The sequence below is a fragment of the Panthera onca genome, chromosome E2, assembly GCF_046562875.1.
Source record: "Panthera onca isolate mPanOnc1 chromosome E2, mPanOnc1 haplotype 2, whole genome shotgun sequence".
NCBI lineage: Eukaryota > Metazoa > Chordata > Mammalia > Carnivora > Felidae > Panthera > Panthera onca.
The window spans coordinates 2,556,517-2,578,927 of NC_138353.1; the positions used below are offsets into that span (position 1 = coordinate 2,556,517).

The window sequence follows — 22,411 nt, forward strand, 5'->3', positions numbered from 1 at the left end:
ACCGAAGAGAGAAAAGACAACGATGCATCAGACATAAGTGACAGTTATAGCTCAATTTTCCCTTGTTCCTCTTCTTGTATTACAACTCTCTTATCTCTCACTATTTGCATTATTTTTTAATGTTTATTTTTGAAGAGAGAGACAGAGCGTGAGCAGGGGAGGGGCAGAGAAAGAGGGAGACAGAGAATCGGAAGCAGGCTCCAGGCTCCAAGCTGTCAGCACAGAGCCTGACGTGGGGCTCGAACTCACGGACCAAGGGATCATGACCTGAGCCGAAGTCGGACGCTCAACCGACTGAGCCACCCGGGTGCCCCTAATTTTAAAGATCAAAAAAAAATTTAATCTCTCCACCCCATGTGGGGCATAAACCCATAACCCTGAGATTAAGAGTCACACACTCCACTGACTGAGCCAGCCAGGTGCCCCTAATTTATTCAATTTTAAAGCAACAAATACTTGAGCGCCTGGGTAGCTCAGTTGGTTAGGTGACCGACTTTGGCTCAGGTCATGATCTTGAGGTTTGTGAGTTTGAGCCCTGCATTGGTCTCTGTGCTGACAGCTCAGAGCCTGGAGCCTGCTTCAGATTCTGTGTCTCCCCCTCTGTCTACCCCTCCCCTGCTCATGCTCTGTTTCTCTCTGTCTCTCAATAATAAATAAGCGTTAAAAAAATTTTTAAAGCAACAAATACTTGAACCTCTATGATGCAGGAGGCGGTGGGCACAGTATTAAATGATGCTAATATTGCACGTTCTCACGGAGCTTAATCTCGTGGGGGGACACTCAGTGAAGAGCTGAACAAGACAGCTATGCTGAAGAATGAAATTCAGGACGGTCCATTGAGAACAGAGCTACAGGGGCACCTGGCTGACTCAGTAGCCGGGAACACGTGACTCTTGATCTTGGGGTTGTGCATTCAAGGCCCACGCTGAGTGTAGAGGGCACTTAAAAATAAAATCTTAAAAAAAAAAACCAACAGAACTGCAAACAGATATGATCAAGTTCAAGCTGAACAGAGAAGTTATATGTTGCAAAAAGGAGTCTAAGGTGTTAACTTTGGTTTTAAAAAAAAAAAGTCATTTGCCAATATATGCATATAGTTGCATGGAAAGTTCAGGAGATGTGAAAGTAGTTAATTAGAGAAATAGGAGAGGAGGCAAAGGATTTACCTAAGACCCTTGTAGTGCCCGAATCCCGTTACCATTTCGATGTATTCCTGCTGAATTACAGATATCGTGATGACAGGAACTCTAGGACATCACGGGCAAGAGCGGAGAGCAGGGACTGCTTAGCGGGAAGGGGTGTCCAGGGAAAATGCTAAGATAAGGCTGGCAGAGGAGTCTGGCATAGGACGGAGGTGAACAGGGCACTGTCAGTACTCTGGCATCGCCTGCCTCCCTGGCACAGCCCAGCTTAAGGAAACTACTTAGGGAGGAGATAGAGGCAAGAAGGGGAAAATGCGTGCAGAAGTTGACTTGCTCCGGTCTGGGGGTCACCTGTGCTTTGCTTGGAAGGAAGAGTCTGGAATAGACTCTGTCCGCAGTAGAACTAGCATTGTCGTCTCGTGCCCCAGGTGCTTGGTGAGCACCCTGGGGTCTACCACAGACCCAGGAACCTACGAGCTGTTCAAATATTTGTTACCTTATTAACAAACGTAAAAGCATTAAGAACTGACGGAAAGCCTCTCTGATCTTCCTCTACCCACTTGCCTGAAATGAGCTCCCCTCACCTTTCCCCCTAGTAACCAACTCCTATTCATCCTTCAATACCCAGGCTGAGTGAATCTGCCTGACAGGGTCTCTAGTTACTCCCCCCTTGTGTGCTTCTGGTGACCCGGTTCCTATAACTTCTGCAGGACTTATCCTCTCTGATTACATTCTTAGATTGGTCTTTTCTCATAGGTGGGAGAGGAGAGCTGTGACACAGCCACGCCAAGGGCATGGACCCTTACATCAGATTCTGTATTTTACAGGTTGGCCGCCTCAGCGTGGCACAGAGGGTCTTCATGGCCCCTTCGCTCAGGATGCTGCCACTCAGGTCGAGCTGCCGCAGGCTTGGGTGGGTGCTGAGCACGAAGCAGAGGTCTCCCCACCACTCATCAGCAAGGCGCCTCACCGGCTTCCTACGTTGGAGAAGGAAAGAAGCATTTGCTTCCACGGGATGGAGTTTAGCGCAAGCAGGTGTCACAACAGGGTCAGAAGAGACCCGTCCATCACGGTAAGACTCGGATGGCTTCCGAGGGTCTGAGGCCCATTTAGCGTTGTCGCCTTGTGCTTTGCGTGAGTGCTCGCCTACCCACCCTGCTTCCGGAACATTCCGACACCCCAGGGGGGTGTGCGGAGGGGACCTGGAGCCACCAGCTCTATGGTCAGATATGCCCTTAGATCCCAACTCCCCCTGGAACGGGAAAAGGTGCGGTTCACAAGGATGTTCCTCAGAAAGTTAGAAGCAGAACTACTCGATGCTCCAGGAGGCCCACTTACACTCAGGAATTGAAGGCAGCACCCTGAAGAGGCATTTGTGCTATCTTCACAGCAGCCGAGATACGGAAACGGCCTAAATGTCTGCTGACGGATGAACGGATTAGGAAAATGTGACACACCCACACGCACGCACGCACACCAGGGAGTATTACTCAGCTTGAAAAACAGGAAATCCAGGGGCGCCTGGGTGGCTCAGTCGGTTAAGCGTCCGACTTTGGCTCAGGTCATGACTCATAGCTCGTGAGTTCAGGCCCCGCGTCGGGTTCTGTGCTGACAGCTCAGAGCCTGGAGCCTGCTTCCGATTCTGTGTCTCCCTCTCTCTCTGTTCCTCCCCCGCTTCCACTCTGTCTCTCTCTCTCTTTCTCAAAAGTAAATAACAAACATTAATAATAATAAGAAGAAGAATAAAATGGCACAAGTGAAGGACTCACCCTTGGGGACTCAGGGGCTGCGCCTCAGTGAACTCATCCTTTGAGAGGCTCTCCTGCACATCCATCCGAATTTTCCGCAAATACTGGCAATGCCGGAGGCAGAAGGAGGACACCAGTACATCCATTCTCCGGTTCATTGGAAGCCACACTTCTTGGAAGCTGTTCAATGCCAAGCAAACAAAGTCTTCATCTTGAGTCTCAAAAAGACAGTAGAAGGAGTCCAGGAAGTCCAGAGGGGAGGGGGTACTGGGCTGCTGACCCAGCAGGGAGATCCAGCCCAGAAGCCCCTGCCTCACCACCAGGGGGACTGGACATCCAAGCAGGACTTCCAGGGTCCCCATCACCTCTTTGCTCATGAGGCCAAACAAGAAACGCTTCATCTGGAGCAAGTCAGCATTGGAGCTGATTTGTCTGAGCTCCATCAGGCTCCTTATGTTCTCCATGAACACAGGGTAGGGATCCCACTCCATTTCCAGTCCTTCTAGAACGTAGTGCAGGGCAGCACAGAACTCCTGGATGCTGGGGTGCAGGAACGTGTAGCACCTTTCGTGGCCATTGTCTCGGAGGAGGACATTCATGTGAAACAGAGCGGAGAGCTCAGACTCCCTGAGTCCGTGAACACTCAGGTCATCTCCGTAAAACACAAACTTCATGTTCCACACTCCCTGCACCGCCATGCGGCACAGGCTCCTCAAGGTGGCTCTCTCTTCCCGGCTGAGACAGCGCTGGGATGGGTCTCGGGGAGTGAGATGATGGAACAGAAAGGTGGTGTACAAGCCCGTGAGGGTCTGGCAGGAAGGAGGAAGGCTCTTTCCCGACGCCTCATGCAGATTCAGAGCCTCGCAGGTGAGCCACCCCAAGATGGGGACCTGGCACTCGTTAAACAGCGGGTGGTTGTCTACCACCGAGTTCAAGACTTTCGTCTTCTGATGCTCATTCTTCATGTGCTTAAGGAGCAACTGAACCCTTTGCTCCACGGAGATGCCCCTGACTAACAGGTAACGGGGTGACAGGACCATGGATTTGAGCTTTTCTATGCCCGTGTCTCTGACGGTGATCATCAGGGAGGCCTCAGGGAGCAGGACTTTCTTCAGCAGACTGTGCATCAGAACGGACATGGGTTGCTTGTCTCCCCAGTCTTCACAGAGACCCAAGTCAGCATCTTTGAAGGCAAATTCCAGGTCATTGAAACCATCAACAACAAACAAAAGCCTTTCTGGTTGGGACATGATCTCCGTCACCGGAACCTGTGAGTGTGGCCACTCCCTGCAAATTAGCTCTGCAAAACTGACCTCCCTCATCCACGGCATTTCTCTGGCATGGAGGAAGAAGACATAGGAGAACATTTCCTGGTAGAGTTCACCTCGCGCCCAGTACAGCAGGACCTTTCTGGCCAAAGCTGATTTCCCAATTCCTGATTTCCCATGCAAAACCACAGTGTGAGGCCGGAAGCCCCTCTGGTCTGGATTAAAAGCATCAAACAGTATTTGCATTTCTGGACAGTCAAAGGCAAAGTTGTCAACACCATGGTGTGCGTCCAGCTTCGTAGCAAATTTTGTCATCACGTGACTCTTGTAGTCCTCTGTATTACCTCCACAGCCCACGTTGGACAGGGGAAGGGAGAAGAAAAAACAGGAAACAAAGTTAGAAGAAAGTCTGGATTTCAGGAAAAAGCAAAACACAAGTCCTCAAACCCCTGGACCTAGAATCAACGGATCCTAAGTTAGAGCATGTATGTGTACATGGTTCTTTTGTTTCTTCCTAGCAATGGGCTGATAACAACCTCCATCCTTCATGCAAAGGTCAATTCCTTAAAGTGTATGAACATCCTACAAAATACCTCTACTTGTCCCTTTAGTCCCATCTTTTTGTTCAGCACTTAATACCTGACATATTACGTTTTTGTTTGTTTCTTGTCTGTCTCCCCTCAGTAGACTCTGTGCAGGGACTTTGTTATTTACTGTTGTATCTTTATTAGAATGATGCCTGACACCCTGTAGACACTCAAGTATTTGTTAAACGAATAATCTATGCCAAACACTACTATGCAGTCTATGAAAGGCAGAGAAGCTTAGGGGAGCTGAGGATGTGTGTGCATCGGCACTGATTTCTGGGCTTGCAACAGGCATGGATCTCTGGCAGCTCTGGGCTGCTGTGGAGAAACACCTCCATGCAATGGGAAAACCTGCTCTGCCACAAAGAGGCAGACATGGCCCTGAAGTCAGACAGATCCTGCTTGAAATTCCAGGCTCTCTTGTATGGTGTCAATTTCTGAGCCTCAGTTTCCCCACCTCTGAGAGGAGATTAACATCCTCTTGAAGTGTTGGAATAAATACTTAAGAGAGAATGTGCCTTCAAAATTTATTGGCACAGGGCCTGGCAAAAACAATCAGTGGCCACTATTGTCGTTACAAACCATAGTTCTTTCGCATTATCTGATTTTATTTTTATCCCAGCTCTTGTCACAAATGGCAGTTATTTTATGCATCTGGTTTTTGCCTAGTCCCTAGCTTGTGATGGAAGTTCCATGAAAGCACTTTATCTGCATACCTCCAGACTCTTCAACAGCCTCTGACGTCTGACAGGTACTCAATAACATGAAAAAAAAAAAAAACCTCCTCTAAGCCAGGGTCCTTACATTTGCTGGTAATACTATTATATATTTTTTAAAAAGATGACAAGATCCGGGGGGCCTGGGTGGCTCAGTGGGTTAAGCATCCGACTTTGGCTCAGGTCATGATCTTGCGATCCGTGAGTTTGAGCCCCGCGTCGGGCTCTGTGCTGACAGCTCAGTGCCTGGAGCCTGTTTCAGATTCTGGGTCTCCCTCTTTCTCTGACCCTCCCCCATTCATGCTCTGTCTCTCTCTATCTCAAAAATAAATAAACATTAAACAAATTTTTTTTTTTTAAAAAGATGACAAGATCCTCTCTGTACAAGTGTATAAGGCAATGACTATCTTTACATAAAATGTCTACCCAGAAGTTCTAAATCTTAAGCTCCCTTATTCTGTATAGGGAAAGGTATTAAGACACCTATATTAAAACTATAGGAAGCAGGGGTGCCTGGATGGCTCAGTTGGTTAGGTGTCCGACTTCGGCTCAGGTCATGATCTCATGGCTCATGAGTTCGAGCCCCATATCGGCCTCTATGCTGAAAGCACAGAGCTTGGAGCCTGCTTTGGATTCTGTGTCTCCCTCTCTCTCTGCCCTTCCTCTGCTCATGCTGTCTCTCCTTCAAAAATAAACAAACATTAAAAAAATAAAAAAAAAAAAACTGCAGGAAGCAGACCTTGAGGTCTGAACAACCTCTATTTGCTGAGCTCAGACTGATGCATTATCCTCAAAGGACAGACTATGCTCCTGGGCTATAGGTTTTCAAAGAGAGAAGGAAGCCCCAAGGAGGTACGTCTGCGTTGAATTTGGGTCGCCCTTGGCCACCTCTTCTCCCATGGACTCAAGTATTGCATCTGTGACCAATAGTTCCAAATCTCCTTCAATGGTGCTGACTTCTTCCCTGAGATCCTAGGCTCATGTGTCCAACTCACCACCTCAGAGGGTCACAGGGACCTCAAACTCAGTGCGTCAAAAACTCATGTTTTACCTCCAACAAGAAACTCCTCATAAGTTTCCTGTAAGTGGCAATTAGACAAAAGCTTCTGTTTGTGGACTTACTTTGGAACAGATGTTTGCCTCAATGCTTTCTCCATAAACCTAATTTTAGCCCCATCTCACTCTTATGGTGGTTTGTTCATCTGCAAAATGGGGATATTAATACCTCCCTTAAGAGACTTGTGTAGGATGCTATGACATAATCATAAGACATGGAGAATAGCACCTGGCCCGTGGCAAGTATTCTAGAGAGGTCGTCAATACTGGCATTTATTACCACTCATCTCAACTGAAAATGGACAACACTGGCAACTTCCGGGTCTTCAAGCATTTGTCTAGTGAAAGATTAAGGCTAACAAAGGTTACGTCACAGAGGTGGAATAAAAGTCCAGCTTGAAAGTCAAATAAATCACTGATTCCTGGCATCACCATCCATCAGGCTATCTAGTGGAAAGGCAGGAACTACACCTGACACTTTTTCCCCAGAAATCCCAAACACCAACTTTTATCAAATACCTCATAAGTCAAATCACTTCTGTCCATCAACACTTCCTTGTACATGAATATTCATAGTGGCTTTATTCACAATAGCTAAGAAGTAGAGACAACCCAAATGTCCATTGTCTGATGAACAGATAAAGAAAAGGTGGTCTATCTACACAACAGGATATTAGTCAGCAGTAGAAATGAGCTAAGTGCTGGTATGCGCTACAACATGAATATAGAAAACATTATGCTAAATGAAAGAGGCCAGTCATGAAAGACCACGCTTGTAGGATACCATTTATATGTATGGTATACATACATAGAAGTCCAGAATAGGCCAATTCATAGAGGCAGAAAGTATATTAGTGGTTTCATAGGACTTGGAGAAGAAGAGATATAGAGTGATAATGGGTTTGGGGTTTCTTTTGGGAAGAGGAAAATGCTCTGGAATAACATAATGGTGATTATTTGCACAACACCGTGAACATGCAAAGAAACACTGAATCGTACACTTTAAAAGGGTGAACTTTTTGGTACATTGATTATAGCTCAACAAAAAGTCTCAAGTGGAGTGCCTTGTAGCTCAGTTGGTTGGGCAACTGACTCTTGATTTTGCCTCAGATCATGATGTCAGGCTTTGTGAGGTCAAGCCTCAAATCGGGCTCTGTGCTGGCAGTGAGGAGCCTGTTTGGGATTCTCTCATTCCTTCTCTCTCTGCCCCTCCCGTGATTTCTCTCGCTCACTCTCAAAATAAACTTGAAAAGAAAAAAGAAAAGAGAAAAGAAAAGAAAAGAGAAAAGAAAAGAAAAGAAAAAAGCCTCAAGTAATATTCCTCAGAGAAGTCTGCTGTCACTTCCTTGACTGGTCAATTGCTGTTTCATACAAACATGGCACCTGGGATCTCATCGTTTTGTATTTTGTTTGGTTTAGTTAACATATAACTCTATATGGCCATATGTATATGTATTTTACCACTATGTTCCTATCAGTTCTTCAAATGGTAGGTATTCACAAAATAAAGGTTGACAGAAGGACTTGGGAAAAGAGGTCACCACTAGCCAAGTACTTCTGAACAAAGTGCTTGATTACTCTTGTCTATATTTAGCACCTGTCAAACGAGCTTACGCTTCATGCCCAACTTCCCCAGAATCCCAGGTCTTTGGAATGTGTCTTCATACAAAGTAACTGTAGATGATCACAGCGGACATATGTGATGCCTTTGATGATGATTCATTCTAGGAGCTCTTGGGGGAGGAGACTGATGTACCAGAGACAAATGCAGATGAGCAATGGGAAAGTGGACTCCTCTGCCAGCCAAACTCCATTCCAGGATGGCCAAAAAAAAAAAAAAAAAAAAAAAAAAGCAAACCAAAAAAAAACCCCACAGCGAATCAGATTTCTTTACCTTGTTCTTTCATCTCTGCTGCTGTGGCACCATCTTGTTCTATAGCTTGTGAAATTTCTGCAAAAGAGAGAAGGAAGAATAAACTCCCCCATTCTTTTATTTTTAAATATAATTGTCAAATTGGTTTCCATACAACACCTAGTGCTCATCCCAACAGGTGTCCTCCTCAATCCCCATCACCCACTTTCCCCTTCCTCCCACACACCCTCAGTTTATTCTCAGTTTTTAAGAATCTCTTATGGTTTGCCTCCTTCCCTCTCTGTAACTTTTTTTCCCCCCTTCCCCTCCCCCATGGTCTTCTGTTAAGTTTCTCAATATCCACATATGAGTGAAAAACATATGGTATCTGCATTTCTCTGCCTGGCTTATTTCACTTAGCATATCCTCCAGTTCCATCCACGTTGCTGCAAACGGCCAGATTTCATTCTTTCTCATTGCCAAGTAGTATTTCATTGTATGTGTAAACCACATCTTCTTTATCCATCAGTTGATGGACATTGAGGCTCTTTCCATAGTTTGGCTATTGTTGAAAGAGCTGCTATAAACGTTGGGGTACAAGTGCCCCTCTGCATCAGCACTCCTGTATCCCTTGGGTAAATTCCTAGTAGTGCTATTGCCGGGTCATAGGGTAGATCTATTTTTAATTTTTTGAGGAACCTCCCCACTGTTTTCCAGAGTGGCTGCACCAGTTTGCATTCCCACCAACAGTGCAAGAGGGTTCCCATTTCTCCACATCCTCTTCAGCATCTATAGTCTCCTGATTTGTTCATTTTAGCCACTCTGACTGGCGTGAGGTGGTATCTCATTGTATAAATTCCCCCATTGCTATGTGAATATCTGAATTAGAGAGGGCACAGACCCACATCTCAGGACCAGTTTGGAACATGGCAGCCACTGGCTCCGCTAGAGATGCTAAGTGTATGTAAAATGAGCACTTGATTCAAAATCAGGAGATAGGAAGTTCTGGTCTCAGTTCTGCTTTTAATTCTTGGGAGACCTTTTGGCAAGTCATTAAAATGGTGGATAAAATCTGGTGGTTAAGAACCAAGGGTCTGGAGTCAGACATAGGATTTAAATGGGAATTCTGTCCCTTCCTGCTTATGAGGTCTTAGTCAACTTGCTGGTCTAACATGCTTCTGTGGGTTCATCTGTAGAGCTAGGATAATACCTCCTACGTTGTGGAGTTGCTCTGAAAATTAAATCAGGTGTTTTGGTAGAGGAATAGCACAGTCTCTGATGTATAATAGCTACTACTTGCTGAGAATAACCATTATATCTACTTATTAAAAATAGTTTCCTAATGTGGCTAAGTACATATTTGACATAGGTGATACGGGAATGACTTACGGTATTTAAGGAATAGTCAAAAGGGTGGTGTTAATCTTGCAAATTATAAAAAAACCATGCAATAAATTATCACAAATGTAACAAAACTATCTGAGCATTTTAAAGCAGACGAGTCAAGTTTTCAGATGTAAATTTCTAAAAGATCACCTTGGTTATTATTGTATGGAAAATGGATTGCATACAACCAGAGTGGAAACGGATAAGAAATTTGAAGGAAATGATTCTCATATACAGGGTATGGGTAGAAAAACATAGAAATGGATTATACTCTAGATGTGCATCTCATAGGATTTTGATTCATTGGATGAAGGTGGAGAAAGAAAAGAATCAGTCAGTCAGACTAAAAAGCGAGTAGGCTTTTGGAATGAATAAGCAGGTGGATAGCAGTCCCATTTACTGAAATAAAAAAACAGAGGAGGCAGATATATAGAACACCAAGAACACCAATAACAGCAGATTACATGGTCTTCTGAAGCACGCATAGAACTTTCTCTAAGACACGCCACATGTTAGCCCATAAGACACAACGTGAAAATGGAACAACAAACTAAAACTTACAGCATGGAGATAGAGCAGTGGTTAGAGTGTCAACATGTGTAGGGTTTAAGTATACAGCTTAGCCTCTGGATCTTCAGTTTTGTTACCAGATGATTGGAATTACAGTTACTACCACACGAAGTCCTGTGGAGATCTAGGAGATTGAAGCACGTGGCACCATGCTTAACCCGTAAGGTCTCAACAAGTGGTAGTTCTTGTGCACAATGGTAATTTAGAGGGGTTTCCCAATGTGGCTTAGAAGACCCCAGCTTTTGTCCATTTTGATCCTACTGCTAAGATTAGTCAGTTGGTGTCTCTATTTCATATCGCTAAATCACTACTTAGTAATCTTTAAACCCATTAAGATACGATTTTATCCCTCGAAAGAGAATATGTGGGACTCCCCCTGTTAAGCCTAGATTTACATTAAAATTGGGATAATTTATGCCCTCTGGGATTCTGAAACTCTGTGACTCATCAGTTCTTCAGACTTTAGTTTTGAAAGGGATTTTCCTGCCCACAGTCTGAACAAAGCTGCTTCAACAGGAGGTTGGTCCTGATTCTTTTGAGGTGTTAGACTTCATGGTCAATGCTGACTGCTAGAAGATTACCAATATATAAGTGGTAGTGTGGGTAACAGTGGGGGAAAGCATGCTGTCTATATAAGCCTACATCTTTCCCTGTATGTTTTGGCATCACTGCTTTGAGTCCTTTTGTTGGTCTCCTTTTTCCTCCACTGAAGTGTAAACTTCATGAATGCCGGGGATTTGCATGTACTTTGTCCGTGGATGTATCACAAGTCACAGAGCGGTGCCTGGCATATCACCAGTACTCAAATATTTGGGGACTTGTATTGAACATGGTTTCATGTTATCTGGTTCTCCTCACCAAAGCCTCCAAAACAGATTATTAGGTGAAGCTTGTCCTGGTGGGGTCATGGAGTTATCCAAACTGAAGATGGAAACTCAAATAGTTGTAAGAAAGCTTTAAGATCACAGAGCTCTTTGGACTCAGAATAAGAAAGACCATGATGGGAATGCAAGCTGGTGCAGCCACTCTGGAAAACAGTATGGAGGTTCCTCAAAAAACTGAAAATAGAACTACCCTACGACCCAGCAATTGCACTACTAGGCATTTATCTACAGGATCCAGGTGTGCTGTTTCAAAGGGACACATGCACCCCCATGTTTATAGCAGCACTATCAACAATAGCCAAAGTATGGAAAGAGCCCAAATGTCCATCGATGGATGAATGGATAAAGAAGATGTGGTGTGTGTGTGTGTACACACACACACACAACACACACACTGGAGTATTACTCGGCAATCAAAAAGAGTGAAATCTTGCCATTTGCAACTATGTGAATGGAACTGGAGGGTGTCATGCTAAGTGAAATTAGTCAGTCAGAGAAAGACAAAAATCATATGACTTCACTCATATGAGGACGTTAAGAGACAAAACAGATGAACATAAGGGAAGGGAAACAAAAATAATATAAAAACAGGGAGGGGGACAAAACAGAAGAGACTCATAAATATGGAGAACAAACTAAGGGTTGCTGGAGGGGTTGTGGGAGGGGGGATGGGCTAAATGGGCAAGGGGCATTAAGGAATCTACTCCTGAAATCATTGTTTCACTATATGCTAACTAATTTGGATGTAAATTTAAAAGAATAAAACTTAAAAAATAGATTAAAAAACTAAAAAAATAAATCTTTTGAAAAATTAAAAAAAAAAAAAAAAAAAGAAAGACCATGATTACCAGATCCTCAGAACCCATACAACCACCTGACAGAACAGAAAGAACACTGGACTATCAGGAGTAATGGTTCAAGTCCCAGATGTGCCACTAACTCATCACCATGTGGCTTGAGACGTATCCATTTTCCCACCATGCCCATACTGACCTGGTACTTCTTTCATGCTCAGTTCTTGGTCATTCTTCATTGTAGAATTTTCTGGCATTTCAGCCAGTGAATACCCTGCAACGGAGAGTAGATGAAATAATAGTCTCTAATAAAGTCAGCAATTTCCAAGACTAGGGATGAGATTTTCCATTACTAAATACTGAGGGGAACCAAGACAAGTCTCAGATCTCAGTTTATTCCACGACTAACTGGTATCAGAGACAATGGAGTCAGATCCTCAAGTGCCACCAGCACAGCAAAGCAACAGAGACTTGTTGCAAAGACAGCTCTGATTTTGAATTTGTAAATTCCAGTCCCAGTTTTGCTGTAAGTCCTTGGGTAATTAACATAACAAGGCAGTTTATGGTGGCTATCAAGAATTTATCTTCAAGAGTCATCCTGAACACCTCTCTTGAACTTCAAACTAGTTAGTTAACTACTCACTAGGGACCTGTGAATTATCCAAATAGAGGTGTCCAGCTCATCAGTTCTAACATTGTTTACTCCTTCTCCTGTCTACTTGCTGCAAAACAACTCTTCCAATGTTTCTTGGGATGAGGTAATGGAACCCCATGCACCCAGTCTCATGCCAGAAACATGAGTGTCATCCATGATAGCATATTCTCTCTCTGCATTTAGTCCTACAAAACTGTTGTGTCTGCTTTTGAAACATCTTCAATTGAATTTCTCCCTTCTCTAATGGCCACTGCCACCCTGGCCCAAGACACCTTTATTTCTCCCAGGGGATGCCAGAATGGCCTCTTAACTGGTCTCCCCACAGCTATTCATTTATTCTGTCTGGACCACAAAACACTTCAGCAACAATGATGAAATGTCAATTGGATTATTTTTACTCCATCCCCTTTCAAACAAATGGCTTATTCTTTGCTATTAAAATTATTTTCAAGATGCTGTGTTGTCCAACTTGTAGTCCACTTCCCCATATTTATCTCTTGTCTTGTTCCCTCAAGTTCTTCATGCTCTAGCCAAGCTCTTTGTTAAAGGCTTCATGATGCTCCTGTCTTCTGCTCATCATGTGCTATGTGCTTCTCTAATCATGCCCAGTTGGCTTGGCTAGCTTCTTTTCTTCATATTTGTTTCAGCCTGAACTTCACTTCTTCTAGGAAGTGATTCTGTCCTTCACTTTCCTCTGGTCTGGAATAGGAACCTCTCCTTTTTCTACACCATTAAAAAAAATCACCCGTTTATTCCTCTTCCTTGCTGCACTGGAAACTATGAATTCTCATGGGTCACATGCCAGAGATTTAAAGATATGTTAAATAATGAGTCCTGTCTTTGTCACCTGTAAGCTCATGAACTGGGTCATGTTGTAGAACTTGGTAGAAACTCTATTTTATTTTATTTTTTATATAGAGAGGGAGGGAGCCAAAACATAAGAGACTCTTAAAAACTGAGAACAAACTGAGGGTGGTTGGGGGGTAGGAGGGAGGAGAGGGTGGGTGATGGGTATTGAGGAGGGCACCTGTTGGGATGAGCACTTAGTGTTGTATGGAAACCAATTTGACAATAAATTACATTTATTTAATATGAAATTTATTGTCAAATTGGTTTCCATACAACACCCAGTGCTCAACAGGTGCCCTCCTCAGTGTCCATCAACAAGTTTCCCCTCTCCTCCACCCCCCATCAACCCTCAGTTTGTTCTCAGTATTTAAGAGAATCTAATGGTTTGCCTCCCTCCCTCTCTGTAACTTTTTCCCCCTTTACCTCTGCCATGGTCTTCTGTTAAGTTTCTCAGGATCCACCTATGAGTGCAAACATATGGTATCTGTCTTTCTCTGACTGACTTATTTCACTTAGCATAATACCCTCCAGTTCCATCCACATTGCTACAAATGGCCAGGATTTCATTCTTTCTCATTGCCAAGAAATATTCCATAGTATATATAAACCACATCTTCTTCATCCATTAGTCATAGAACCTCTATTTTAGCTTCTTCAATGGGGAACCTATTTCATGGAGTGGGTTTGAGACTCAATGACAGGGCAGTTTCAACATAGTGCCTCATCTAGAGTACTGACTCAGTAAACATCACCCATCATTTTAATTTTAGAGCCCTAATTTCCTTGTGAATCAATTAGGGATTTTTTTGTTTTCCACACAGGGCTTTTTTGAAGCTCTGAAAGGATAGCTTCTCTTAAAGTCCTTTGAACTTCAGATAGATGCAGAGTTACATCTAGGCATTTAGGGCCAATCTGACTGCTCACCCTTGGGACTCTTTTCTAAGTTTTCTGTCCACAGTTGAAGAAGAGAATTCCTCTTGATAAAGGAGGGCTATTATTTTTTTCTACCTTTCTCCTAAATATCCTAAGATAGTCACACAATATGATCTGAATACATTGCTATAATATGGACACCAAGAGTCTGACAAGATCAATCCTTAGAGTTCCTTGAGCCTTAGTCCTTCAGCTTGGGGCAAGAAATATGGGATACACCCACTGTACATCCACCATAGTGTTCTCAATAAGTGAATGAAGCTTTGTTGATCCCTTTCTATACGTTGTGTTGTTGAAACTTTGCAACAGCACATGTAAGCATTAGTGTTCTAAGATGTGGAATCCAAGGGTCAGAGTAAAAGGGGATTTCCTCAAAGTCACACAGAACAAGTAGAAGGTCCAGAGCTCAAGCTTAGCACTTAGGACTCCAAATCCTATCTGCTAACTTCAACCAAATTCTGTCCAGGTAGAGGGTCTATCTACTCAATTCTTCTCTTCCACTGTTTCACAGGGGAGAGACTACTCTAATTTCCAGCCAGGTAGGATGACCATTGAGTGACTTCTCACAGTTCAGACTCATGCTGTGGAGATGGACCCAATTAGACATCAAGGATACCTTCCCCATTCCCATGGGGGCTTGATGTCATCTCCTTTCTCTCCTACCCCCGGATTTGCCCCAAGTCTTACTCACTTTTCATCTCTTTCCTTGCCTTCTCAGAGAGTATGGACAGGTTCATCTTTTCAAAGATGTGAATAGATATTTTCCAGGCAAGAGATTCTCTATAATGCTCATGCAACAGGGAGGCTAGATGTTCCACATTGGCACTGTTTACTTCAACCCACGGAAAAGAGCACATTGCCAGTTCTGAAGCATTTTCCATGAGCAATTCCTTAAATGTCTGAAATTCTTCCTTTCCTAGCTGCTTGAAACACCACTGCAATCCATAGTTGGAAAAGGAGGGTAGTTTGGCTTCCCACATCTTAGTGCAAGGCTGAGAGCTCAGGTTTTGATGGAAAAGTGGATTCTTTGGTAATATGGAGCAAATGGTACCTGTGGAAGAGTAGTAAGATTCAAAGGAGGATCTTGCATCAAATTCTCAAGTTCATACAACCAACCTCAGTTAACTCACTAGAAACAACATTCTCTGTTCCTTTTGTGAAACACACAGAAAAGCCCCATTCATGGGTAACAATTCTTTATAGACTTAAAATTACTTGACTTCATATCTGTTTATCTCATTACAAGAATATAAGCTCTGGGATGTTTTGCTGCCCTTATCCCTAGTTCCCAAAACACCACCCAGCATAGGGTCAGATTCAAAACACTTAAAAGAATACATAAACACTAATTTGAAAGGATATGTGCACCATATGTTTATTGCAGCATTACCTACAATAACCAAATTATGGAAGCAACTCAACTGTCCATCGATAGATGAATGAGTAAAGAAGGTGTGTGTATATGTACACACACACACACACACTTGGATATTATTCAGCCATGACAAAGGACGAAATCTTGAGATACGTAACACCATGGATGGAGCTAGAGAATATTATGCTAAATGAAATATGTCAGACTGAGAAAAACAAATAACATATGATTTCAGTTGTATGTGGAATTTAAGGAACAAAAAACAAATGAGCAATTGAAAAGGAAAAAAAGAGAAAGAGGCAAACCAAGAAACAGACTCTTAAGGATATTAAGAGAACACACTGATGGCTACAAGAGAGGAGATGGGTGGGGGTGATGGGCAAACAGGTGATGGGTATTAAGGAGGGCACTTATGTGATAAGCACTAGGTGTTGTATGAAATTGTTGAATCACTATATGATACACCGGAAACTAGTATTACACTTATATTAACTATACTGGAATTAAAATAATTAAAATCAACAATAAAAAAACCCAAAACACTTATCAGTGATGCTCTTGGCTAATGTAGCTATACTCATGAAAACCGGCAAATAAGTTACCACCACTTACTGAAAATTAGTCACACTGTTTATTACTATTATTATGTTTATTTTTGAGAGAGAGAGAGAGAGACAGAGAGACAGACAGAGAGAGAGACAGACAGACAGAGAGACAGAGAGAGAGACAGAGACAGCATGAGCAGGGGAGGGGCAGAGAGAGAGGGAGACACAGAATCTGAAGCAGGTTCCAGGCTCTGAGCTGTCAGCACAGAGTCCAATACGGGGCTCGAACCCACCACGATCTCATAGTTCGAAATCATGACGAAATCAGACCCTCAACTGAGCCACCCAGGCTCCCCTATTATTATTTTTTTAAAGTAGGCTCTACATCCAATGTGGTGCTTGAACTCATGGCCCTGAGATCAAGAGTTGCACGCTCTACCAACTGAGCCAGGCAGGTGCCCCAGTCACACAGTTTTTAGAGCAGTTGATTCTTCTGTGTCTGTTAACGTAATATGAAGTTACATAAACATAGTAAAGAGTTGTGGTATAACAATAAATGGGTAAACATTTGAAAATCTTATTTGACAAGGATATTCTATCTAGAAAATATAACAATAAAAAGATAAACAACCTGATTAAAAATGGGCAAATGATCTGAATAGACATTTCTCCAAAGAAGATCTACAATTGGCAAATAAGCACATGACAAGATGCTCAACCTCCTTGGCCATCAGAAAAGATTCTACACCCCTGACCCCCTCCATCAGCTTGTTCTGTACATGGACGTCCATGACCTGTGCCATGCATTTCTCCTCAGAATCGTCTAGGCTGGTCGGTGGTGACAAACATTTTGTACTTGTTAGGAATGCTCCAGGAAGAATTCTTAAATCTAGGAAATCTCCTCTTCATTATATGGCCTCTATAAACAGGGACAACCAATACCAGTTGGGCATTTTGGGGCTGTTCTGGTCTTGCCCAGCCATTGGTTTGTGGTGGAAAATAAAGCAATCAAAGGGATATCGTGCAATAAAAAACTTTGAGGGCTCAAGTAGATGGCAACTTGATTTTTTCCCCATGAGCCATAGTAGAGTGGAGGTTAGCTGTGCTGGATATTCCTACACTTGCTGTGCTTCTAGGTCTGATTTGTAGATACCCAGTGAGGTCCTCTCGAGCTCCTTCCTGGTACTGGAAGCATGTCACCAAGGTGTAACCAGATTGTAAGGTACATGTCTGGTCAAACTTGGAGTTTTGTTGTTGCTGCCTAGGTAGACGGGGCATCTACTCTCTGTGCCCTTAACTTACACACTGGATTCTGGTAGTTTCTCTCTGCTGCTCCCCTGCCATTCTCTACGTGCAGTTTTAAGGAGGGGGTGGTGACTAAGATTACTTCAATTTACAATGAGAGAGCTGGAGGATAAGGAAACTGAAGATTATAAAATACAGTTAAAACCTTGGATTGCAAGGAACTTGTTCTGTGAGTGTTCCACAAGATGAGCAAGCATTTCTTTTTTTTTTTAATTTTTTTTTAACATTTATTTATTTTTGAGACAGAGAGCATGAACAGGGGAGGGTCAGATAAAGAGGGAGACACAGAATCTGAAACAGGCTCCAGGCTCTGAGCTGTCAGCACAGAGCCTGACACAGGGCTTGAACCCACGGACCGTGAGATCATGACCTGAGCCGAAGTCAGACGCTTAACCGACTGAGCCACCCAGTCGCCCCAGAGCAACCATTTCTAATAAATTTTAACTTAACAAGCAATGTCTTGCAGTATGAGTAGTACGTGATGCTGAAGGTCACATGGTCACAACTGAGCCAATGCTTCTTGAAATTCACCTTGATATACAAGTGCTTTGGATTACAGGCATATTTCTGGAATGAATTAAGCTCACAAACCAAGGTTTTACTGTACATGGAAGGAAACGTGGAAGGAAGGGCTCTGGGCTGGTGAAAGAGGGGGACACAGATGCCACTGTGACAAAATGGTAGTTTTCCTAAGCTAGAGTATTTCAAACACTGCTTTCAGAGATGAAGCGGTCTACATGGGCACAAATTTTCCCCCTAGGATATAGGACACAGGGGATCACAAATGTCTGGTTTATGAGAATTACATCTTAAAACAGTTCAGAGATGGTAGTCAGACCATTATCATGGACTGACCAGCTGCCTGGAGAAGCAAGTAGAGTGGTTGGGACAGAGTGCTAATGGCCCACAAAACTGAAAACAATCAGCCCTTTGCAGAAAGTCCACTGACTTATGCTCTTAAAAAAAAAAAGCTTCAACATTGGGGTGCCTGGGTGACTCAGTTGGTTAAGCATCTGACTCTTGGTTTTGGCTCCATTCATGATCTCACAGTTTGTGGGCTCTGTGCCAACAGTACAGAGCCTGCTTGGGATTCTCTCTTTCTCCCTCTCTCTCTGCCCCTCCCCAACTTGCTCTTTCTCTTTCAAAATAAATAAACCTAAAAAAATTTAAAACTAAAATTTCCTATTTTTCCCCCTCCAACATAAAACAACCTAGATACGTGGAGATGGAAAACAAAACACCCCTCTCCCCCTACCCCAATCTCCCAACTATTCGGTTAAGTGGTGACTAAATGAATATGGGAAGCTCATTTAAAGGAGAATAAATTTCAGATGGCCACACCTGCACATGGGTATAGACATGATTTGAATTGAACGTTTGCCTTATCGTGCAAAGCAATCAAAGGAACAAGTAGAGGAGAACTGTGGCTGTAAAAAGTCACAAAAGTCTCAGTGGTCTCAGGAAGGTTATTTTTAGGATGGGATGCTTGACAAAGTTTATATGCTCAGAGGGAAGAGTAAGTAAAAGTAGAGGCAGGAAACAAAACAATTAAATGAGTACTTACTCTTTTCTAAATCCCTTCTTAGGCAATTTACAGCAACTCATTAATACTTTCCGTCAGTAATGTGGATACACGAAGAGTGTTACTGTCTTCACTTTACAGAGTGTTTTAGGAAAAAGCATTTTAACGCACATCTGATTATAATGCTCCACCTCTTCCAACACATCCCAGGAGGGAGCTGATAATCAAACCCAACAGAGTAGGAGGAAAGCACAGGTGGAGGGACTGGCCTGGGGAAGGCAGATGGATCCCTTCCCCTGGAAAGCTGAAGAGGGATTGGGGAGAAGGTAAGGACATTATTCCCACAAAGGGCAGAGTTGTAGGTTGGAAAGATGTAGAGTAAGACTGGTGGTTAATATTATTTTCTGGAAATAAATGACTAGCCAAAGCTTCCCCTTTGTCTTTATCCTTTATTCTATCTATGTCTTGCAATAGCTTTCTGCACCGGGTCTTGAATGATCCCATAGAAGTGGTCAAGATCACAGGGCTTGAGATCTATCACATGCAGTTTTGAATGTTCATTCAGCCCTTGCTACTCCAGGCAAAGCCATTTATTCCTCTGTGACTCAGTTTCCCCATGTGACAACACCCTCAGGACTGTATAGCGCTTCAATAACTGTAACCCTTCCCTGTGTGGTTAACATATAATTAGCACCTTAATTATAATTAACATATAATTAACACAGTGACAACGCTGAGCTCCCACAAGACCTGGTCCAGACATCAGCTGATCTTGAACTTAGAGTCACAGCACCCCCCCACTCTGTACTCTATTTTATTTTTTTTTTTTTAATTTTTTTTTCAACGTTTTTTAATTTATTTTTGGGACAGAGAGAGACAGAGCATGAACGGGGGAGGGGCAGAGAGAGAGGGAGACACAGAATCGGAAACAGGCTCCAGGCTCCGAGCCATCAGCCCAGAGCCTGACGCGGGGCTCGAACTCACGGACCGCGAGATCGTGACCTGGCTGAAGTCGGATGCTTAACCGACTGCGCCACCCAGGCGCCCCATCTCTGTACTCTATTTTAGACCTAGAGACTGGGAAGGATTAAAGGAACGTACTGAAGGAACCCAAACAAACGTGAAAAATATTCTTTTATCAAAATGGGGAAATGGGACGCCTCATTCTTTCAAAGCATATCTTTGGTTCTTGGTCTCTGGCTAGTCTAAATGGAGAGCGTGGGCACACAGAGCCAAGCTCAAGGAATAAGTCCTAACCAGTGTCAGAGAAAGAAAGGAGACGAAATCTAGGAACAAGAGAAAATACTCACCAACTCGCCTCCAAAATCAGAGCCCGCTCCCCGGCCAATGGGCAACCACACGGTGAGGGTCTTTGGGGAATCCTGGGTCAGTGACGTTGTTGCTTACCATTGGTTGTCCTGGGCTCTGAATGGCCAGCTCCAGGGTAGATGTGGAGCAGCTGTCTTCTGCACCTGTCCTTGCACTATTGAAGATGCTGCCTCATCCTTAGCACACCTGTGCTCAGCCCTCACCTGGTTGTCCCAGGGCAATGTTCTTATTTTACACAACCTGCATTTACTGACCAGTGTCTAATGCCACCGCTGTTGTCTGTTCAGTTGACTTTCTCCATAAACTCTTTTTTAAATGTTTATTTATTTTGAGAGAGAGAGAGAGAGAGAGTAAAGGAGGGATGGGGAGAGAGAGAGAGAGAATCCCAGACTCCATGATGTCAGCGTAGAGCCCAATGTGGGGCTCGAATTCACAAACTACGAGATCATGACCTGAGCCGAAGTCAGACACTCAACTAACTGAGCCACCTAGGCACCCCTCTCCATAAAACTCTTATCTGGATTCCCTGTGAACTCATCGTAAGCATTCCTGTTTGTTATCAAAAGAACAGTCTCCGAAATTCTCCCCTTCTGAAGTGTCCATCTTGGGGAATAGAAGTGCTAGCCATTTTGTGCCTTGAGTCTCCACGTTAATGGTTGTCTCCTGGAATTTTCCCATCCTTCCCCCTGCCCTCCTCACTTTACTGAAATATAACTGACAACACTATGTAAGTTCAAGCTACACAATGTATTGCTTTGACACACTGATTCACTGAAAAGTGATTGCCAGCAATGCTAACAGATACCTCCTATTACAGTAGTTCCCAAACTTCACCCCAGGTTAGAATCATCTGGGAGAATTTTAAAACCCCTGATGCCCAAGCCACACCCTACTCCAATTAAGTCTGGATGTCTGGGGCTGGCAGCCAGGCAACAGTGCTTTTATTAAAGATTTCCAGGTAAGACCCTGTGCCACAAAGACTGGGGACATTGTCACACTTTCAAGCCCGGCTATTTTCAAGGCACATTCCCCTACTGCTTTAGCAAAGGGGTGTCTCCTGGGCCCTTGTGGGGAACCTGTCAGTGGGTGGATTCTCTGGCTTTCTGTTGCCCCCAGGCAAGGCAGTTCAGGGCAGCCCCACCTCATTCACTGTGGATCCTAGTGGTGGTACATTATGATCAGCTCCAGCTGTTAAATTCTGGGCTCTGGAGAACAAATCAAAGCAAATGATATTTGCAAATGACATATTGGATAAAGGGTTAGTATCCAAAATCTATAAAGAACTTATCAAACTCAACACCCCAAAAGCAAATAATCCAGTGAAGAAATGGGCAAAATACATGAACAGACATTTTTCCAAAGAAGACGTCCAGATGGTTAACAGACATGTGCAAAGATGCTCAACATCACTCATCATCAGGGAAATACAAATCAAAACCACAATGAGATGTTACCTCACACCTGTCAGAATGACTAACATTAACAACTCAGGAAACAACAGATGTTGGCAATGATGTGGAGAAAGGAGAACCCTTTCTTACTGCTGGTGGGAATACAAACTGGGGCAGCCACTCTGGAAAACAGTATGGAGGTTCCTCAAAAAATTACAAATAGAACTACTCTACGACCCAGCAATGGCACTACTAAGTATTTATCCAAAGGTTACAAAAACACTAATTCAAAGCGGCACATGGACCCCAGTGTCTATAGCAGTGCTATCAACAATAGCCAAACTATGGAAAGAGCCCAAATGTCCATCGACTGATGAATGAATAAAGAAGATGTGGTACATATATACAATGGAATATTACTTGTCGATGAAAAAGAATGAAATCTTGCCATTTGCAACAATGTGGTTGGAACTGGAAGGTATGCTAAGCAAAATTAGAGAAAGA

At 43.5% G+C, this 22,411-nt stretch overlaps 1 protein-coding gene across 1 annotated transcript in view; it reads right to left on the minus strand.

The window, feature by feature from the left end:
- NLRP5 (NLR family pyrin domain containing 5) overlaps positions 1-15,481 on the minus strand; it is a 32,372-nt gene extending 16,891 nt beyond the window's left edge. The window contains exons 1-6 of the mRNA XM_078439230.2: positions 15,132-15,481; positions 12,203-12,277; positions 8,412-8,468; positions 4,873-4,963; positions 2,912-4,567; positions 1,949-2,119 (exon numbers count right to left, since the gene is read on the minus strand). Of these exons, the coding sequence (XP_078295356.1) occupies positions 1,949-2,119; positions 2,912-4,567; positions 4,873-4,963; positions 8,412-8,468; positions 12,203-12,277; positions 15,132-15,420 (2,339 nt within the window). The 5' untranslated portion in view covers positions 15,421-15,481. The remainder of the gene's footprint in view (positions 1-1,948; positions 2,120-2,911; positions 4,568-4,872; positions 4,964-8,411; positions 8,469-12,202; positions 12,278-15,131) is intronic.
- Between the last annotated feature and the right edge of the window lie 6,930 nt (positions 15,482-22,411).